Source organism: Semicossyphus pulcher, unplaced genomic scaffold (genome assembly GCF_022749685.1).
Source record: "Semicossyphus pulcher isolate SPU_LCO1_2020_fin unplaced genomic scaffold, fSemPul1.0.p SCAF_12, whole genome shotgun sequence".
NCBI classification, from domain to species: Eukaryota; Metazoa; Chordata; class Actinopteri; order Labriformes; family Labridae; genus Semicossyphus; species Semicossyphus pulcher.
This window is the reverse complement of record NW_027211626.1, coordinates 17,143,038-17,161,272: the sequence shown is the minus strand read 5'-3', so window position 1 is coordinate 17,161,272 and position 18,235 is coordinate 17,143,038. Positions and strand designations below refer to the sequence as shown.

At 38.0% G+C, this 18,235-nt stretch overlaps 2 protein-coding genes across 2 annotated transcripts; both read left to right on the top strand.

Moving 5' to 3' along the window:
• Positions 1-3,564: 3,564 nt before the first annotated feature.
• On the top strand, positions 3,565-5,771 carry LOC138588165 (homeobox protein Hox-D11b-like). The gene is made up of 3 exons (XM_069658068.1): positions 3,565-4,243; positions 5,073-5,217; positions 5,678-5,771. Exons 1-3 carry the CDS (start codon positions 3,565-3,567, stop codon positions 5,769-5,771), a joined length of 918 nt encoding a protein of 305 aa, XP_069514169.1.
• Positions 5,772-10,548: 4,777 nt separating this feature from the next.
• On the top strand, positions 10,549-13,077 carry LOC138588983 (homeobox protein Hox-D9b-like). Its single transcript, XM_069659242.1, has 2 exons — positions 10,549-11,236; positions 12,833-13,077. Exons 1-2 carry the CDS (start codon positions 10,549-10,551, stop codon positions 13,075-13,077), a joined length of 933 nt encoding a protein of 310 aa, XP_069515343.1.
• Positions 13,078-18,235: the final 5,158 nt, after the last annotated feature.

The following is an 18,235-nucleotide window of genomic DNA, read 5'->3' as shown; positions in this document are numbered from 1 at the left end:
ATGCTCTGTATCAAATTAAAAACCAGAGGAAATGTTGAAAACAGGTTGAAAGTGGTGACCTTTGAGTTAGGACAAAGTCCTGATTTGTTTCATTCAGGCATCTTCCAGCTGAAACATAAAAACAGCCAAAGTCTTTTAATTAGGCACACATATTTATTATGCAATAAAATGGAAAAGCGCCCCGCAGTACTAAAGTTTTTATATAACTGTAGATCTGTGAGATCTGTTGCAGATCATCTAAGGTCGTCCATCTGCTTGTGATATGAGAGGACCGAAATCTAACCTTAGTGCACATTTTAGGACCACAGCTGCTTTGTTCACTGACTTAGGTTTAGCTATAAATAAATGTTTCAAATAAAAGTGGTGAGTTGTCAGTCCGACAGGCCACATTTATGAGCAAAACCAAAACACACAATAGGCTACCTGAAGTGGTGCTGCAGCCCACCAGGCTCCTCCTAAAGACGGTGCAGGACAGGAAAACTTTGCTTGGGTGTCACTTTTGCAGAATGACAGGAAGCCATGGCTGAAAAACCATAAATAAAATGCATCAATAAAAATAAATAAACATTAAAAGGTCAATAACTTGGTATTAGCATTGATACTAGGCCTATGACGGACACATCAGATTATTGCATTTAATAGTTGTTAAAGAGTAATACAACATTAAACATAGCTAAAGCCACCATGTAATCTTCCATGATGCAGTCACTCAACTGCTAAGATGATTCAAAGACTAGTGAATTAGCCAATGGTAGGCAGGACAACAAGCGCCCTATCTGGCTGGTTGACATTAAGCTAAGTATAATAATGTCAGACTGATGCACTCTTTTGTTCCACAGTCAATCCTAAAATGTAATATGTAAAAACAATAGATTGGCACTGGTTTAACAAACATGTAGTTTTGGTACCTTCGAAAAACAGGCAGTGGCTCCACCCTAAAGTCCCAGTAAGCCACGACAACAGCAGGACTGAAGCAGCCGCCATTTTATTATTGACACCTGTGCTTTCCTTATTTTGAAGGGTCTAAAAAAAAGGAAAGAAAATCACGAGTTATTTGTTCTCTGAGAAATTGTTCATAGCAGTGGTGTTGTTCTGTCCTTACAAGAAAAGGACACTACAGGCCGCGAGGGATAGTCAGCCAGTGAGCCGTCCCCCCCCTGCTGTCTGTTGTCTTTGTTCTCATGTCTCCTCTCTCCCTGATGGAGTAATGAACCTGAGCTTTCTGCAGGCCAAACAAGGAGGAGAGAAGAGAAGGTTACACAAGCCCTTTGTTAAAGTTAATATTTTAATTTCATAAACTTTATTTCTAAAATGTTAACTTGCACAAGAGTGGTCTTTTTTTATCCTATGTGAGTGTGTGTTAAAAGCCTTCTACATGCTAATCAAAGGATGTGTCAGAGTGAACACATTATTTAGTCTACTTCAAGAGCATCAAAAACATAACTCTCAACGGCCCCTCTTTTAAACACGCTGATGTGTTACAGTGACGTGTCCTCATGAGTGCATGAAATAGATGATTCCTTCTGATCAGATACATACAGTATTAACTGAGCAGCAAAAAGGAAAATCCCATCATGGACATGACCACAGGTAACCTGAGAACTTCTTCACAGCTATTATTGTCATTGTTTACACTGTGTGCTGTTGGTACGACTCCTACTAAATACTTATTATTAGCTGTTAAACATCTGACTACTGCTGCTGTATGTGCTGTCTCCCACTGTTACAGCAGGTTAGTATTTATAGTCATAATAATATTGAAACATTTTGTGTTCTCTAAGTTTTATTTATCAGAACTATGCGGCACTACAGTCTGAGGGCAGAAGGTTAACAATGTATTCCACACAGTAAATATTAAACCAGTGTAAAATGACAAGGAGCTAGCCTGTAAAATATGGTTGGTTATAATTATAATGCAAAAGAATCCAGTAATTAGTTCAGGATAAAGTTCTAAGTTAAGAGAAATAAGAATCACTTTTAGGTCCACATAAAGTTTCAGTTTCACTAAGTATTTAGTTTTTGAAGCTCAGAGGCGAAAGCTGCTTGTTTTTGGTATAGAAATATACACAACTAAAGATATTATAAGAATTAGATAAGAATTAGAGATTAAACCATATAAATCAGTGAGTGTATCATAATTTATATTTAATATTACAGCATAGATCATGTTATAATAACTTTGACAACATGTATTGTCCTTTGAACTGTAAACTAAGTAATAGAGAATACATGACTCTTGTCTGCAAATCAGTATTTACTTTAAGTCAATAACAGAGCCACAACATACACGGTACAGGTTGGAAAAAAAAAAAAGTGGATGCAAAACAGAGCACAAGCAGCTTTTTTTACTTAGTATCTGTCACAATTCTAAACTTCAGTAGGACTGTATCAGAATCAGAACTACTTTATTCATCCCTGGGACGTTAAAGTCGCTCTCATGCAAACAAGGAGCAGGAGGAAAAAACTGTAGAAGTAATTTGAATTGTATGCAATACGGGAGCACCACACAATATACAGGGAAATAGGAAGAGATTGGAATAAAATGTAAGCAATATGAACAAGTATCCAGTAGCCTATAAGAAGTAAATATGTACATGTGCATACATTGTTATAGAATAAATGACCTGGAGTGTAATAAATGAAGAAATAAGATTAAAAAAGTCCTGAGAAATGAGGATCTAATAGTGATTTAAATATAAGAGCCAGAAGTGTATAAATGGCCTACATGGGCACAAACAAAAACATGGACATTCAGGGAAGATAAAACTCTTGTAAATGTCTACACTGCGCTTTGAAGTCCTGCAAGATTTGTTTGTGTGCTTCGCCCTTTTCCGATTCAATTCTCAGAGATTTGATTTAAACATCTGTTGTGGTTCGAAAAGTCCCAAATCCAAGCGGTCTTATGACCTGCACACATGCTAGAGGATCGACATGAGTACAAAGGGAATGGGTTTCTTTTACGCTTGGAAAAGAGTTATTTTATTATATACATGCACAAGACATAACCGTGCATGTTAGGGTTACATGTATGTCATTTCCTCACAATAATTTATGCTTTATACAGAACGCCATAAAGGGTGTGTGTGTGTGTGTGTGTGTGTGTGTGTGTGTGTGTGCGTGTGTGTGTGTGTGTGTGTGTGTGTTTGGGGCTGGCCTCTGTAGAAAAACGTGGAGCCCATCCCTGTATGTTTAGATAATTATACTCAGCAGACCCAGTTTGGGCAGGCTCAAGGTCAAAGATATGTTTTCTCTCTTTCCTGGTGAAACTGTGGTCCTGGGGGTGATGAAGATCTGAGGATATAAGCTTCTTATTTGCTTCATATTTATGTTTCCTGTTTTTAACTTTTAGGTTTTATAGGTCACGATGCAGGGCTAGGTTTTTATCAGGTTTAAATTGATTATGATTTCCACATTTAGGGAAAGAAATAGAGAAACTGATGACCTGTTTATGTCCATTTCTAGGTTTTTATGGGTCACTGGCAAAACCACAGCCTGTTAAAATATAGTATTTTTTAAGCCTACAAAGTTTTCTAACTGTAAAATTTCAAAGTATTTCAATTGTCCATGTATTTATCAAGCTGCACCTATTCGTCAAACTCTTTGGACTATTGCTCCATCTCTTCGCCGTTCCTAACGGAGAACGGCACACCCATCCCGGACTACAGCCCCGCTCCAGCGAGGAGACTGTCAGAGTACCCGGGGAACTGCTACCATGAGCCGCGATATCCTCCTCCTCTCCCTCCGTGGAAATGGACCCTCTACCAGGCGAACCGTCCCATTACTTGCCCGCAGACATCCACCTTGACTTTACCGAGAGAAGCTGTTTATCACGAGGGTTTACAATCCCCAACGGAGTCCATATTCAAGCCCGGTAAGGACTACCTTCTCTACGGCGCATCTGGTCCCCGTTACTCCCCGCAGGCGTTTCCCGGAGACCCGCTGAGTTTCCCCGGCAGATTCACCGCTTTCAACCCGGACTCACAGCTCGTTTTCCCGGCAGCACGGAGCAGCATCCTACCGCCGGTTTTCGACCGTTTTTTTGAGTATACAAAAGATGGAGTGGATCAAAAAGCGGATCAATTTCAACATGAGATGGAAACGAGTCGAGCCGAGTGGACCAGCTATGAGAGCGGGGAGAGCAGCGTGCTGAAGGCGGGCTCAGAGTCACCGCAGCAGGAGAAGGAGGACGAGGAAGATGCGCCGTTATCCAGCGGGAGTGGAGGAGAGGACGGCCATGTACCGAGTAAGTCAAAGTTACATAATAGTTACATATTACAGCTAAATTGTTAAATAGCTGAATACCTTAATTAGACCACGTGGACACGTTTTAAAACCCCTACAATAGTTTGGGTCTTTTGTGCAGACTGGCTCACACACACTGAATATTTTGGCTCGTATAATGCTCTCAGGAGCCAGAACAGGCCCAAATGGGCACTCAAGAATAGTCATTTAGAGACATTTGTTCAGGTTAAAAATAGAGTAGGCTAAATACCATACTGTTGTTTTTTTTTTCTAGCCTGTTTCTCTTTGTGGAGGAGACAAGTTCGTCAAAACAAAGCATACAGGCCTATATGGTGCTGTTTGAGTACACGTGTGAAACTAAGGGAATATATTTGATGGTCCCAGAATAGCCTCAAAATATCATCCGTCTCAAATTTAATATAGAAGCTAAAGTTTATACATGTAATTATACCTCCCATAAAGGTTGAACAATTGTCCTATGAGCTTGTAAAACTGGTGAATGTGATTATTTAGCCTATACATTTACACAATAATGTCAGCAATGGTCCAATTTTAGTTGTACGCGCGACTGAACTTTGCACGTGGGCCTAACTAAGCATGGTTCGCCCATAACGATAAACAAACTGCAATTATCTAAATGAATACAAATATTGTTTACACTTTGTAATGACACTATTAATTAGACTAGGCTTCACGGCACAAACGTGTTGTAAAATTCTTGAACTCATTGTTTTGACCTTGACATTCATCCTAAATTAAAAGTTAAATCCATCTATTTACAAACAAATAAAGACTGTTTATTATTACTTAATGCTTTCCCTCTTAAGCAGAGCCCCACTTGAAGAGGAAGAAGCGTTGTCCTTACTCCAAGCAGCAGATCAGAGAGCTGGAGAGAGCCTTTCTGTTCAGCATCTACATCAACAAGGACAGGCGCGTGCAGCTGGCCCGCCTCCTGCGCCTCACAGAACGGTGCGTGCGAGCTGCAACATTTCTTTAAATATATTTCACTTCAGATGGATTTAGGGTAGAGCTTGCATGGTCAAATATTTGTCCGCACTTACACTTCAGTATACTGAATATCTTTGAGTTTTGGACACATGCAGATATGACCTTGGGTAATACATTTTCCCCCAATTTCCGGGTCACACAAAGTTCCCTTTATTAATATTCCACGCTCAGGGAACAAGATGGGCTTTACAAATTTAAACAATTGCAGTTATGGAGAACTGAGGATGTTTTTATAATATTTTTTTTTTGAACCCTTATTATACAGTATTTGTTTGGCACTTGCTTCATGCATAACTAATCAAAAATGTAGCCTACGTTGTTGACAATGTTTCATAAGCATTGTGTTTTGAAATTTGCTGTGTTTCTAATTGTTTTTATATTAAAATAAACTCTTTCAACATATCTTTTCTTTTCTTTGCTGATCCAGACAGGTGAAAATCTGGTTCCAGAACAGACGAATGAAAGAGAAGAAACTGAAAACAGAGAGGCTGCAGTGCTACACAGGATACAGCCTGTTCTGATGGACGGATGAGGGACAATGAAGTAAAAACAGTCCTTCTCTCAATGTGGTGAGCTAACTGTGTGTAACACCTCAGCAAAACCTGGTCACAGCACTGAATATTTCTAATCAGGCAGGCAGGTAAAAAGACGCAAAGAAGAAGGAATAAATCCCAGCCTGTAAACGGAGAACCCCAAGGCTCAGGTCTAAGCCCCATGACTTTCTTCAGTGTTTCTGTCAAAAACACCAATTTCTCCATGAAATTATTTTCTTGCTTCTGATTTTTGGGGGTTTTCATCAAGAAAACATTCAGAATTCTCCCTTTGACTCATTTCAACCAGACTGTCCTCTAGAGTCATGTGGTTACTGTGAAGAAATTCACCGTCTCACTGCCTCGGGCCTGTGCTTATCTTTTCATAAAAAATTAAAAAATTTTTGTGGAGAAACATCAAACACAGAAGGATGTTGACTTGCACTGCTGACAATCTAATGGTGTGTAAATAATTTTTAGTGTTAAAAACTTATGATGATTATCAAATTTAATCTCTCTTTAGCATTGATATCTAATTATCTTAAGTAAGCAAAGACAATCTACAACAATTATTTATGAGTATTTGATGACATTTGATGTTTGTTTGATGTCGTTTCCATTTCTGTGTTTTTATACTGTAAAGACTGACTGCATCAAATACATATGAGCCTCATGATATTATTAGGTTTACTTTGATGTACTATGTATTAAAAACTTTACATGATTTATTAAAGCTCCTGTGAGGACTTTTTTGCTGGCTGTAAAACAGACTGAAATTAATTCTGGTTACTCTATATGAGCTACAAAAGCAAAGCAAACCATCAGCAACAAGATCGATTATTTCTATATAGTTATTTTTAATGCCTGAAACTGCTGGCGGGGGGGGTAGATGTCAGACAAAGTGATAAACTGCACGCTGCCTTTGTTTACATTTTCCAGGACGAAAATGTAAAGTGAGTGATACATGCGACTGTTAAAGAAAGCAGCAGGAGATTTGCATGAACAGGACAAAATCCGCAAAGAAATAAGAGGTACGGCTTTGTCCACAGGGGGCGCCAAAATCAACACAAACAGAGAGTTCCTCACTGGAGCTTTAAATGGCATACCGCATCAATGAGTTTTGCCTTTTGTGTCAAGAACGCGCCCTTGCATTTGTTGCCACATTACCACATTTGGATTTCAGTATATTTATGTATTATATTAAACTTTGTGTACACTTGAAGAAAATGTATTCAAGTGTTTGATACAATTTCTCTGACAATAGAACTCGGTTGTTTTTGTTAAAAGGACGTGGGTGTCTAATATTCAATTTGATGAAAAAACCTTGACGTTGAACCAATTTGTGTTTTAAACTACAATTTCTAATAAAAAAACATTTTTTAATGAACTACACAAATGTTGCTTTTTACAAGTGCAAATTGATTACAGTGTTGTCAGATGCTATTTGCATGATGTCGCAATGTTTTACCCCAAATCCCTTGGTAGAAGCACTGGCCCACTGTATATGTTTTGAGCATGGTGCTAATTTTAATTAGTATGGGTCCTATACCAGCCAACACAGTGGTTGTTTTGATGCAGGATTTTTTAAGTGTCATACTACACTAAGTAAATAAAGGTTAATGTTAATACCTCTGTAAAAACAAAATAAAGCTTATAGAGGTGCAATGGTTAAGATTGGTTGCAAGAATGTGTGTTGATGTCATTTTGGGCCTTGGGAAACACTGCTCTACATTTTTCACCATTTTTAAAAAAAACCCTAAAATTAAAGCTCAAACGACGAATCCATTAATATTAAATACAAACACAGGATGAATAAAAAATCAGAGTTGAAGCCCTGATGCCGTCAGATTTTAGTTGGATGATACTATACCATACCAACAGACAAAGAAGCAGGTTATTAAGAAGGCCACTTACATAAAATGTAAGTTCCATAGGTGAAAAGTAGAAGTGTTAATCTATTAAATAAAATTAGTATACGCGGATAATAGCTCCATCTCTTCTCTCCACTCTGGAGTTCTGACCCAGACTTTGAACAACTCGGGAGAAGACAACAGAAACACACAGCGAGTCCAAGGCTGGAAGTGAACCTTGAACCGCAAAACAACATCCACAACACAGCCCCCCGTCACAAGCATTTCCTCAACCTAAAGACTTTTATTGGGGCAATACAGACAGTCTGCTGTCTCCCTCTGTCTTTTGTCTCACACACTCACTGTCTGTGTGTATGTGTGTGTATTTGTGTGTGACGTAAAAAGAATGAAGGGGGATGAAAGGAGAGATTGTGTGTCTGGTTGGAACTAAAGGCACTCAACCTAATGGCCCACAATAAACCCGACCACAAGCCGGCTGAGACTCTTTTTCCTCCGACACACACATGTTTTAAAGAGTTTAATATATTTTTAATGCAAAAACATTCTTTTTTTTTGCAGTAATGAGGAACTGGATAATGTAGCAGTAACAATAGTAATTTAAATAGAAGCAGTAACAGTAGCAGATGTGTAGCTACTTCAGTGCAAATAGAACAAATATAATAGAGGCGTATTATTAAGGGGTAATGGTAGCTGTAGTATATTGCAGTCTTGGTAGTAGTTGCATTAAGGTTTGTAGCAGTTGTAATGTTAGTGTAGGCAGCATTAATTAACATTAAGTCTCAGTAACAGTTTTGTATTGCTGTATTGGAACTGGATAAAACAGTAAATGGGCATTAATTTGCTCCTATAATATATAATAATAATAAGAATAATAATATAATAAACTCCATCAGCACTTAAAAGCAGGTGATAAAACCTACTAGATTGTTAATAACATACTGTAACATGGTGCGTAAGTTGTGTTTATTAAAATAATTTTCGTGCATGAACAACAAATAATAACAAATAAAAACTGTTATTATGAATAAATATTTTTTATAGGAAAGGTTTTAATCATTTTACAGATTAAAAAACATCTTGCTTATATTTTACTACTAAGCTTTATATATTATTTAGACTTTAGATTATAAAGTGTTACAAACCCATTATACAGCGTTTGTTGTTGAGTGCAAAGAAGGGTTAACTATCAAAATTATAGAGCTATTGAAGTATTACCAAGGTGAAAAAATATAGGGTAAATACAATTGTATTATTAATAATATTAATAATACATTCTTTTTATTTAGCAACATAAAAACAAGAGTTGTGACACAGCATGAAATATAAAGGTGCAGTCAGTATAAAGTTAAACCAAGAGGACAAAGGATGTAAAAGCAGAAAGGTGAAAAAAAAGATGAGTAAGAGGCAAAATAAATAACATTTTAAAAAGTATAAAATTAAAATATAAATAAATATAGATTTAAAAAAGAGTCAAAGCTATAAAAGAAAATAGAATATTTACATAGTCATTTCAGTGTTCACTAAACCACGAGAAAACCGGTACTCATGTTCACAATGCCACCTAGAGGCCGTAACTGCAATGACACCCATCTGGTCTGAATCCTCAAGCGTGATGAACTAAACAATGCGCTGATTTATGTGTCTTCATTTTTATTATTAAGGCCGGTTGGCAGAGATTATACTAACTTGATAATGTGCTAAATAAAAGTGATGCAGTAAAGTCCCTGTGTGCTGACATACACCAGTGACCTTCAGGGTATTAAACTTTTATTTTTATAGGCTGAGTTTAATATTGTTAAAGAATGATAAACAAAGATAAACTTGAGGCTTTTGGAGGCATGTGGTTTCCGGAAGTCTGTCAGGGTGTCTGCAATATTTTATTTTACTATTATGTCACTTATATGAAGTTAATGTAGTAATATATTAAACGTTGGCTCTGTTTTGGCCTGCCATGCTCTAATTAACTATCTTACACATATGGAGTTGGATTAAATTTATACAACATTAAAAGTAGTCTCTCATGTAGACATATTTCTTTTTGCCTTATTCTCATGGTAAAGTTTGGGAATCCCTCCTTTTTAAAATCATCCAGCCAGCAGATGGCGCTAAGAGTGCACGAGAGCGATCGATCAAGGTCTATGTTAAAAAAAAAAAAGGTTGTTAGAATTTCTTCCAAATAGGACACAGTTCGTTTGTGTCTTTAAGCCACGCCCACAGCCTGCTTGTCATCACCTCGTGCAGACAATGGAATTTCACTTTCACAAACATGGATAAAATAATATGATCAAATAAAAGGCTATAATTTCATTCATTTGTCAATGGAAGAATAAGAAGGCTACGTCGGTGCGTAAAAATGCTATAAAAATCAGAAAACTGAAAGAGTGAACTTCAAAAGGGAAAAATGTCATTTTAATTTCTAAGAAATATTTTCAGTGTGAGCTCAAGATCCAAGACCAAGGGAATCACTTGTCCAGACAAAGTAAAGCCAACCCCGTTACACTTTACACACACACACACACACACACACACACACACACACACACTTCAAACAGGCTTGTAAACGGCTCCTTGCTACATTTTATTCCGCCTGTAAAACGGTGTTTCAAGTACAGAGTTTGAAAAAGCTCTGTGCTACATTCAGGCCCAGCTGGCAGCCGGCTAACAGGCCTACTGTCACAATTCTGAGCACAAAAGAATGATTAGATTTATTTCCTATACTGGGTAAATACAGTCCAACCATGTGATCCACGGTCTAACCAATGGGCAGCCGAGGAGAAGGTAAGGGCAGGAAAAAAAAATTACTACCATTTTAGGGGAGGATGTAAGGCACTATACTAGCCCATCTAACGTTTTACAGTCGCACTTAAGTGTCTTTTTATTGAAATAATAAAATAAACATGTCGCTAACGAATTATTATTCCATGATGGGGCTCCAGACCGAGGAGCCGTACGGTGCACATTTCATCCCGGGAGGCTTGCAGGGTTCGACGGCCGGCTGCGCAAAGCCAGCCCGGGGAGCGGAGGAGGAGGGGACCCCCGCCTCACACATTCCGGATTTTTCACATTTTTCCAACAAACAAACCAGCTTAAACGGCTTTTCTCCATGGACAAACACTTCTACCTCCTCTTCGTCATCTTCCCCGCAGTTGCAGTCCACCCCCGGTGCCTCCATCCCCGGCCTCTTCCATCCACATCACCTCCTGAGCCACCACCACCATCCGTACTACGGCCCGCAGACGCAGACCCACGCCGAGCACCTCGCACCTTCGGCGGCTACCGAGAGCAGGTTCGTCCGCTGTTGGGAGGGGGCGACTCCCGCATCGGAGACCTCTCTGTCGCATGCTTCGTCCGGTTTTCCCGGGTGTCTCCCAGCTCAGGGTGACCTCTCCAATCCGAGTCCGAGGTATGAGGCGGTAAAACCCGAGAGCTCACCTCCGCCACAAGAGGATAGCCCCGAGGATTCCAGCTTCGGCAGCCCGGCTGAGGTGGTCCTCGAGCGGCTTGGGACCGTGGAGGAGATTGGGAGGAAGCCGGAGCCCAAAAAAGAGGATGAGGAGAGAAAACCACAGCCACAGATTGACCCGGGTAAAGATAGATAAACCAAACTCAGGAATGTTTATTAGCATGTGCATACACAGGTGTGTGTGCGCGTGTTTGTGTGTGAGAAAGAGAGAGAGAGTGTGTGTGTGTGTGTGTGTGTGTGTGTGTGTGTGTGTGTGTGTGTGCAGAGAGGGAGAACGCGGCCTAAGTAAGTAAGCGTGTGTGACTTTTATAGCCCTATAAATGTCTTGTAAACGGTAAAATATAAAACTTTATTGTCCATTAAAATAATTAAGCTGCTATTACTTTTATTTCACTATTTGTCACGAGAGGGAAATCGCAGGTAGGCTCGCGCTGTATTTATGTGATCGGATTGTGCAGGAGCTTTTTTTGGCTTGTTTTTAATGCTCAAAGCTTATTTCAACTAAATAACTTTTGTGCCATGTCGTGTAAAAAAATGTATATCCCAAAATACCATGCATAATGTATAGGCCTGTTGCTGCTGCACAGAAGTAATTTAATACTGCAGCATGCAAAAGGTACTTGTACCTAGTAGTATTAACGTCAACCGTTAAAGTAGTTTTGTTTAAGTAAGTCAAAACACAAAATAAAGATAGGCCTATATAAGGTGAAGCAAAACAATATGTCTGTGCTAATATTAATAATAATAATAATAAGGATCATACATGTAACATTTAAGTGTCTATTACGAGACGTTTTCCTCACATTATTGGCACGTTCTGTAAATGAAAACATACGCGTCAGAATAAAACATTATGAACATATACTTTTCGTGTAAGAAACTCTAATAGCTATGACTCATGTAGGGGTTCTTAATATTGTTAAATAGAGCGTTTCAGGAGATCTTAACCAACCTGAAGTCCAAATCATGTATGAATTAATAACTGAGTGTTGTTTGCCTGTAGCCAAAACACTTGTTGCTTTCTAACTATATATTTTTTATTCTCTTCACTCTTTTTTTAAAGTGGCCAATAAAACATTTTATTTACCAGTCAAAAGTTCAAATATCACCTTTTGAACTGCAATTTAATAATTCTGAAAGTAATTTGGCTGTGCATCAGTGCTGCCTGCACACACAGATTTAGGCTGCAGCTTTATTAGGCTCACTCTGCTGTATTTATTGCTGCTTGCTGTCATCCCCAAAATATTTCCATATTAAAAAGTCTGTTGCAACGTCAGAAACCGCAACGTCATTTGACATGAAGTTGCGTTCAATGATTGAAATAAAAGACGGTTGAAATGAGGGCATTAACAAGCTTAGTGCTAATTAAAGTCTTAACTATGTGGTTTAAAACGAATAATAATGGAACGTATTTATCTATTATTTATAGTTGTGTTTTTGAGTGTGTGCTATTGTTTCTTTTTCTAATGAGCCAAAAGTTGCAGGCTCATAAAACTTGTTCCTGAGGATATTTTCTTAGATTTTTATGTCAGTCTTTGATCTAAGCGCGCGCACACACACACACACACACACACACACACACACACACACACACACACACACACACACACACACACACACACACACACACACACACACACACACACACAGCTGGATGTAAATACACATGGTGTGCTGTTAAAGTAAAAATCCATGCCACCCTGTCTCCTCTTCTGCAGAAAATCCATCAGCTAGTTGGATCCACGCCAAGTCCACCCGGAAGAAGAGGTGTCCGTACACCAAACACCAGACGCTGGAGCTGGAGAAGGAGTTTCTGTACAACATGTACCTGACCAGGGACCGGCGCCTGGAGGTGGCAGGACTCTTAAATTTGACAGAGAGGCAGGTCAAAATCTGGTTCCAGAACAGGCGGATGAAGATGAAGAAGCTGATGACCCGGGAGAGGAGGAGTATGAATGACTGAGGTTTGGAAAAGAGGCGAAGGGTTGTTGTTTTTCCAGGATTTCCAGGCGAAGAGGTTAAATCTTTAACCTACCAAGCAGGGGATTGCAGAGCCAACATGGCCGCCTTGAAAAACTGCAGAGGCGAAACTCTGCAGGGGAGACCAGGAAGTTGTAACACTCTTTTTTGAAAAAGTATTCCTATGGTCTTTTTGGCCTTTTCATGCTCAATCATCTGAACTCCGGTGTAGAATTCTTCCATCTGCATGTTACAAAGTAAAGACAGTCACCTGTAACCTGGGGTAGTTGTAAATAAAGCTCCGAATCACAGCGAGATCCATAAATTGAATGAGAAAAACAAAACACTCCAGTTGATATCAAAGACTTTGCTCATTCTCAAACACATCTGTTTCCTATAAAGCCATACATCTCACATGTCCAGAAAGTGAAACTACTTGACACACACTTGACTTCACATAAATTGTCTTGTGCTTTCTGCCAAAATGCGATTCTTGTTTTATGATTTAGTGTTAAAACTATCCTCCTCATAAAACCTGCTTTCACTCTGCCAGAGGAGACCGAACTGCAAGGCAACTATCAAAGATAAATCCCATGAGCGAGTTTATGACCAAACACCTGTCTGTTACGGCCTGAAAAACAGTTGCTGAGTGTTTATTTGACATTAAAATAAAACTCCTCTGCAACACAAACTTAAACAAACAGAAGCCTGACACCTATAATAAAGTCGCTGCCCAAAGGAGGGGAAGAAACAGGAACAAGCCGGCAGAATAAGTGGAGAGTTTCAGTGGCAACTGATGGAAAAAGGGAATATTAGCAACTGATTTACTGACCCTTTTGTTGGTAAGGGGAAAATGTTATTATTCTTGATTTAAAGTACTGTAACATGGAGTTATTTGCATGACTGAGTGTAATTGGAACTAAAGGCGTAAAGCACATTTACGTTGGCTGCACTTACCATCAATATGCTGCTATTCAGTCCCGTTGCTTCCTGTTAACATAACCCTTTCAAAAATGTGCACCAATGTCATATCAAGGTTTCACATAGATTTGTTGCTTTAACATTTTAAAGTTCTGCAACCACATGTGCGAAATGTGAAGCTTTTAAAATATGACTTGTAAGGCAATATGTTTCTAAAGTTAGAAAGTCAGATGTGCTGCTTTGTAGAGGGGGAAGTTTGGGAGCGCCAAGCACTTCATTTCAAACAGAAATACTAAACATGGGACCACTTTACTGTTAGGATTAACCACTTAAGCAATAAGACGTTAAAAATATCTACTTAATTTACAATAGACAGCAGAGTACGCACACAACTACAACAAAGGCAAGATGCTACAAAAGTAGCTCTAGATGCCCTGCTGTTTCCAATACTGCCTTTAAATTAGCTCTTGCAACCACCCTGTGATAAAGTGTCCTTCCTCTCGTTCAGGTCTAATAATACAGAAAGCAGTCTTTACAGTTGTGAGCGTAGTTTTAACATGCTTAAATATGTTTTATGTCCATCCACTATCTCACACAATCTGATTCCATAAAAGTTGGGACGCTGTGTAAAATGTTAAGAAAATTTGCAGGCGTCAAATTTAGAAAAAAGTGCATGTTTAAAAAAAAATACAACAAAATAAGACAAAAAGTTTATCAGTTAAAACGTTAAATAATTTCTTGCATTGTTTTCAATTTACACACCAAAAAAGAGGATGCAGATAATTAACACAGTTAGCAATTATAACTTTAAATTTGGAGACTTATTTTGGAACAGGAAGTAGGTTAAAGCGTGCTGCATTTTAAAACAAAATAATAATAAAAAATAAACAAGTAAATTGTTTAACAAACTTCATATAAAAATGATTCACAAAGAATTTCAGGTGTGTCCACATGAGAAAGCAGTCAGAGAGGCCTACACATCAATCACTTGCTTCTAAATGGGGCAATCCCCTGTGTTACAACCGACCCCAGTCTCCCCTACTGTGACACCCAGAATGGACTCTCATCGTTTTGATCCTCAGAAACAGAAGAAGCGTCCTTGTTTTGTTTTTATAAACTGTGCATGTAGCCTAACGGGCATATTTGTTGTTATTGTTGTTATTACTGTTGTTGTCATTGTTGCTATGTAGTCTGTTGTTACTGTGGGTCTAAAATGCAGATATGGTCATGCCTGTACACACACACACACCAGTCATTGCTAAGCTACGGTGTGACATCACTCTGATTTTTATTTTCCTGTTTCACTGTTACCTCATGTAAGAATAAACCGTACGAGGACTTCATACAGAGAAAACGCACAACACATTTTCACTAGGAATGTATGATTACATCACCTTAAGATATTATAGGAACTTTAGAGGGATATTTTAGTGTTTTTTTTCTTTTCACGAGGATGAGATGGACTCAAAGACAACACATTCTCTCTGGGAGAAAAGGAAACACAAACAGGCTATGTTAGCCTCCAGCTGCAGGCCTGTGCTGTGACGTCACCGGGGTCAAGATGTGATGAAGTGATGCTTTCATCTTCTCATTTAGGCTCCATATGCTGCTCGTGGGGACTTTTTTTTTTTATTAAATAAAAGATCATCATTGTTAATTTTGTGCTTTCACTGGTGTTTTTATTTTGGGATTTTATGAGACAGGTCTTGTGGGTCACATTTGTTGTATAGAATTGTATTGGTTATTTCCACTGATATTAGTGGTGTTGTTGTTGTAGCTGCATTTGTTGAGTTTTATAACATTATCATGACACAGTAATAGTTTTTACTTTTTCTATAAGGCCTGCAATTGCTGCTATACTATAACTAATAAGCCTACCCTAAAAAAAAATAATATTTTACATACTTTTTTCCATTATCATCATAGCATTTAATCTCATATCCAATGTCATCCTGTGCATGTTGTAGCTACTGCCTTTATAATGATGATAACATACAAACGTGCATAAGTATGTCACCCAATGATAGACCATCATACCCATAAGTATGACAATAAATATTGGTCAAACATAGATACAATATTTACAGCACAGGTTTATGTTACCACCAGATGTTACAGTAGTTTTACATTCATTAAGTCACATCATTGAGCATATTTCATATCTGAAAACCTGCCTATCAGAAATCAATTATTTGCTCTTATGAAACTCTAAATAGTCAGACAACAATAAACTGAAGTAAAGCCTACCACTAAAATTACTACTACTATATTATGACATATTTAACCATAATATTGTTGATATTATGTTACATCCACTAGTTGTACAATTACTGCTACTTAATCGACAACTATTACTACAAATAATAATAAGAATAATAACTGTATACTATTGTTGACATTATAATAACACATTATAATAATAGCAGCATAATACTTATAGTACCACCACCGTTACCACTACTACTACTACTAAATAATAATAATAACAACAAAAATAACAACAACAACAACAACAACAACGACCATAATAGTAATAATAAAAATAATAATGATGATAATCATAATATTACTAGGCTAATATTAATAAAAAATAAAATAAGTATTTATGTATAATATAATAAATGAAAAAAAGAAATGTTCCTACTTCTGCTACTACTACTTCTAAAATGTAATAAAATAAATAATCATAACAAAGATAATGACGATAGTAGTGATTATCGTATCAAACGGTTAATTTGAATAATCATATTGACACTGAATTGTTGTATCTTTAGCTAGTTTTTTTCTGCTAAACATATTTCTATTTATTATGAAACAGAGAAGCGCACACAGCTGCACCAACGTTACTTCTTATTATTAATAACATTGTCCTCATGTTATAACCCTCTATCACTGTGACATGATCCCAGACATAACATAAGCAATATCTCATGTATGACGTATCACTGATTCTACACCTATAATGGGATTTATTCTGCTTCTTATGATGATTGTATTATTGAAACGTCACGGTGTTTGACTGCCGTCAGGTATGCAGTGTGAGTCTGAGTCCACAGAGAGACATTTCTGCCTGCTTGTTTTGTCAAAGTCAGTGCAGCGCCTCGTAGCTTCCCTCATTTACAGCCGCCATATAATCCAGCCAGCGCTCATCCTACTGCAGGGTCATAAAGCAACAGCATGCATTTGGAGAATAAACGTGACTTTCCCCACACTCTACACAGAGAGCGAGAGAGAGACACACACAGAGAGAAAGACAGGTACCATAAAGTCATTTAGCCCAGACAGTATATGGTTTTATTGGACACCCTTTCCTGCCTTGGAGCGTCAACTGTCTTTCTTAATGTTAAAGTCATTGTCTGCAGATGAGACCAGACAGCCTCAATCACAGCTCTGCACTCCACGAGAGCACAAAACACAGGAAATCTCACTACTCGTGGAATTAAAACAAAAGAAATGACGCTTTAGTAGCGTTTAAGGTTGGATTTGGTGGATATTTGCGCCCCCCAAAAATGTACACGCTCTTATATAGCTCTGCAATTTAAAAAACATGCAGATTACCGCCATCATTTTAGATAATTTAACTCTCTAATGTAGCCGTCTAATGAATTCCAATCGGATTTCTTGCTGTAATAAGACGAGGTAGAAGAATCTCATCTCATGGTCTAAATTAAAATGTCAGCCCTTAATTATTGCGCGCGGTGTGTGAGCCATTTCCTAATAATGACTGGGCGCTGATTATACAGCTTTACGCGGTATTAAAACGAGATAAAAAGATAAATAAATAAATTAAGACGTTTTAAATATACACTCCTTTAAACATCCCATCATGAGGGGAAAAAGCACACTGCAATAGGCCTGTATAACAAAAAGATTGCGCGCAAAGGCAAATGAGAAATGACTTAAAAACAAACAAACTAATGTTTAAAAACGAGAAAACAAGATTAGAAATTCTGATTAAATGCAGCAGATTTAACTAGAAGGTGCCATTAAACAAAGAGGAAGGACTAAACCGCACTAACACACAACTACAACAAAGGGAATCATTAAAGCGCTGCAGAAATTAAACAGGACGGATGTTATGTTCAAATTATCGCCTCAGATTAAACGCAATGACTGCAATCACATTACACGTATTCACAATGGTACAGTAACACAGTATTAGATTATAATTACTGAGGTGAGCGCGTGCTAAATGATTATTCAGACAATGAGTCCTGCAGCATTAGGAGCCCACATACACT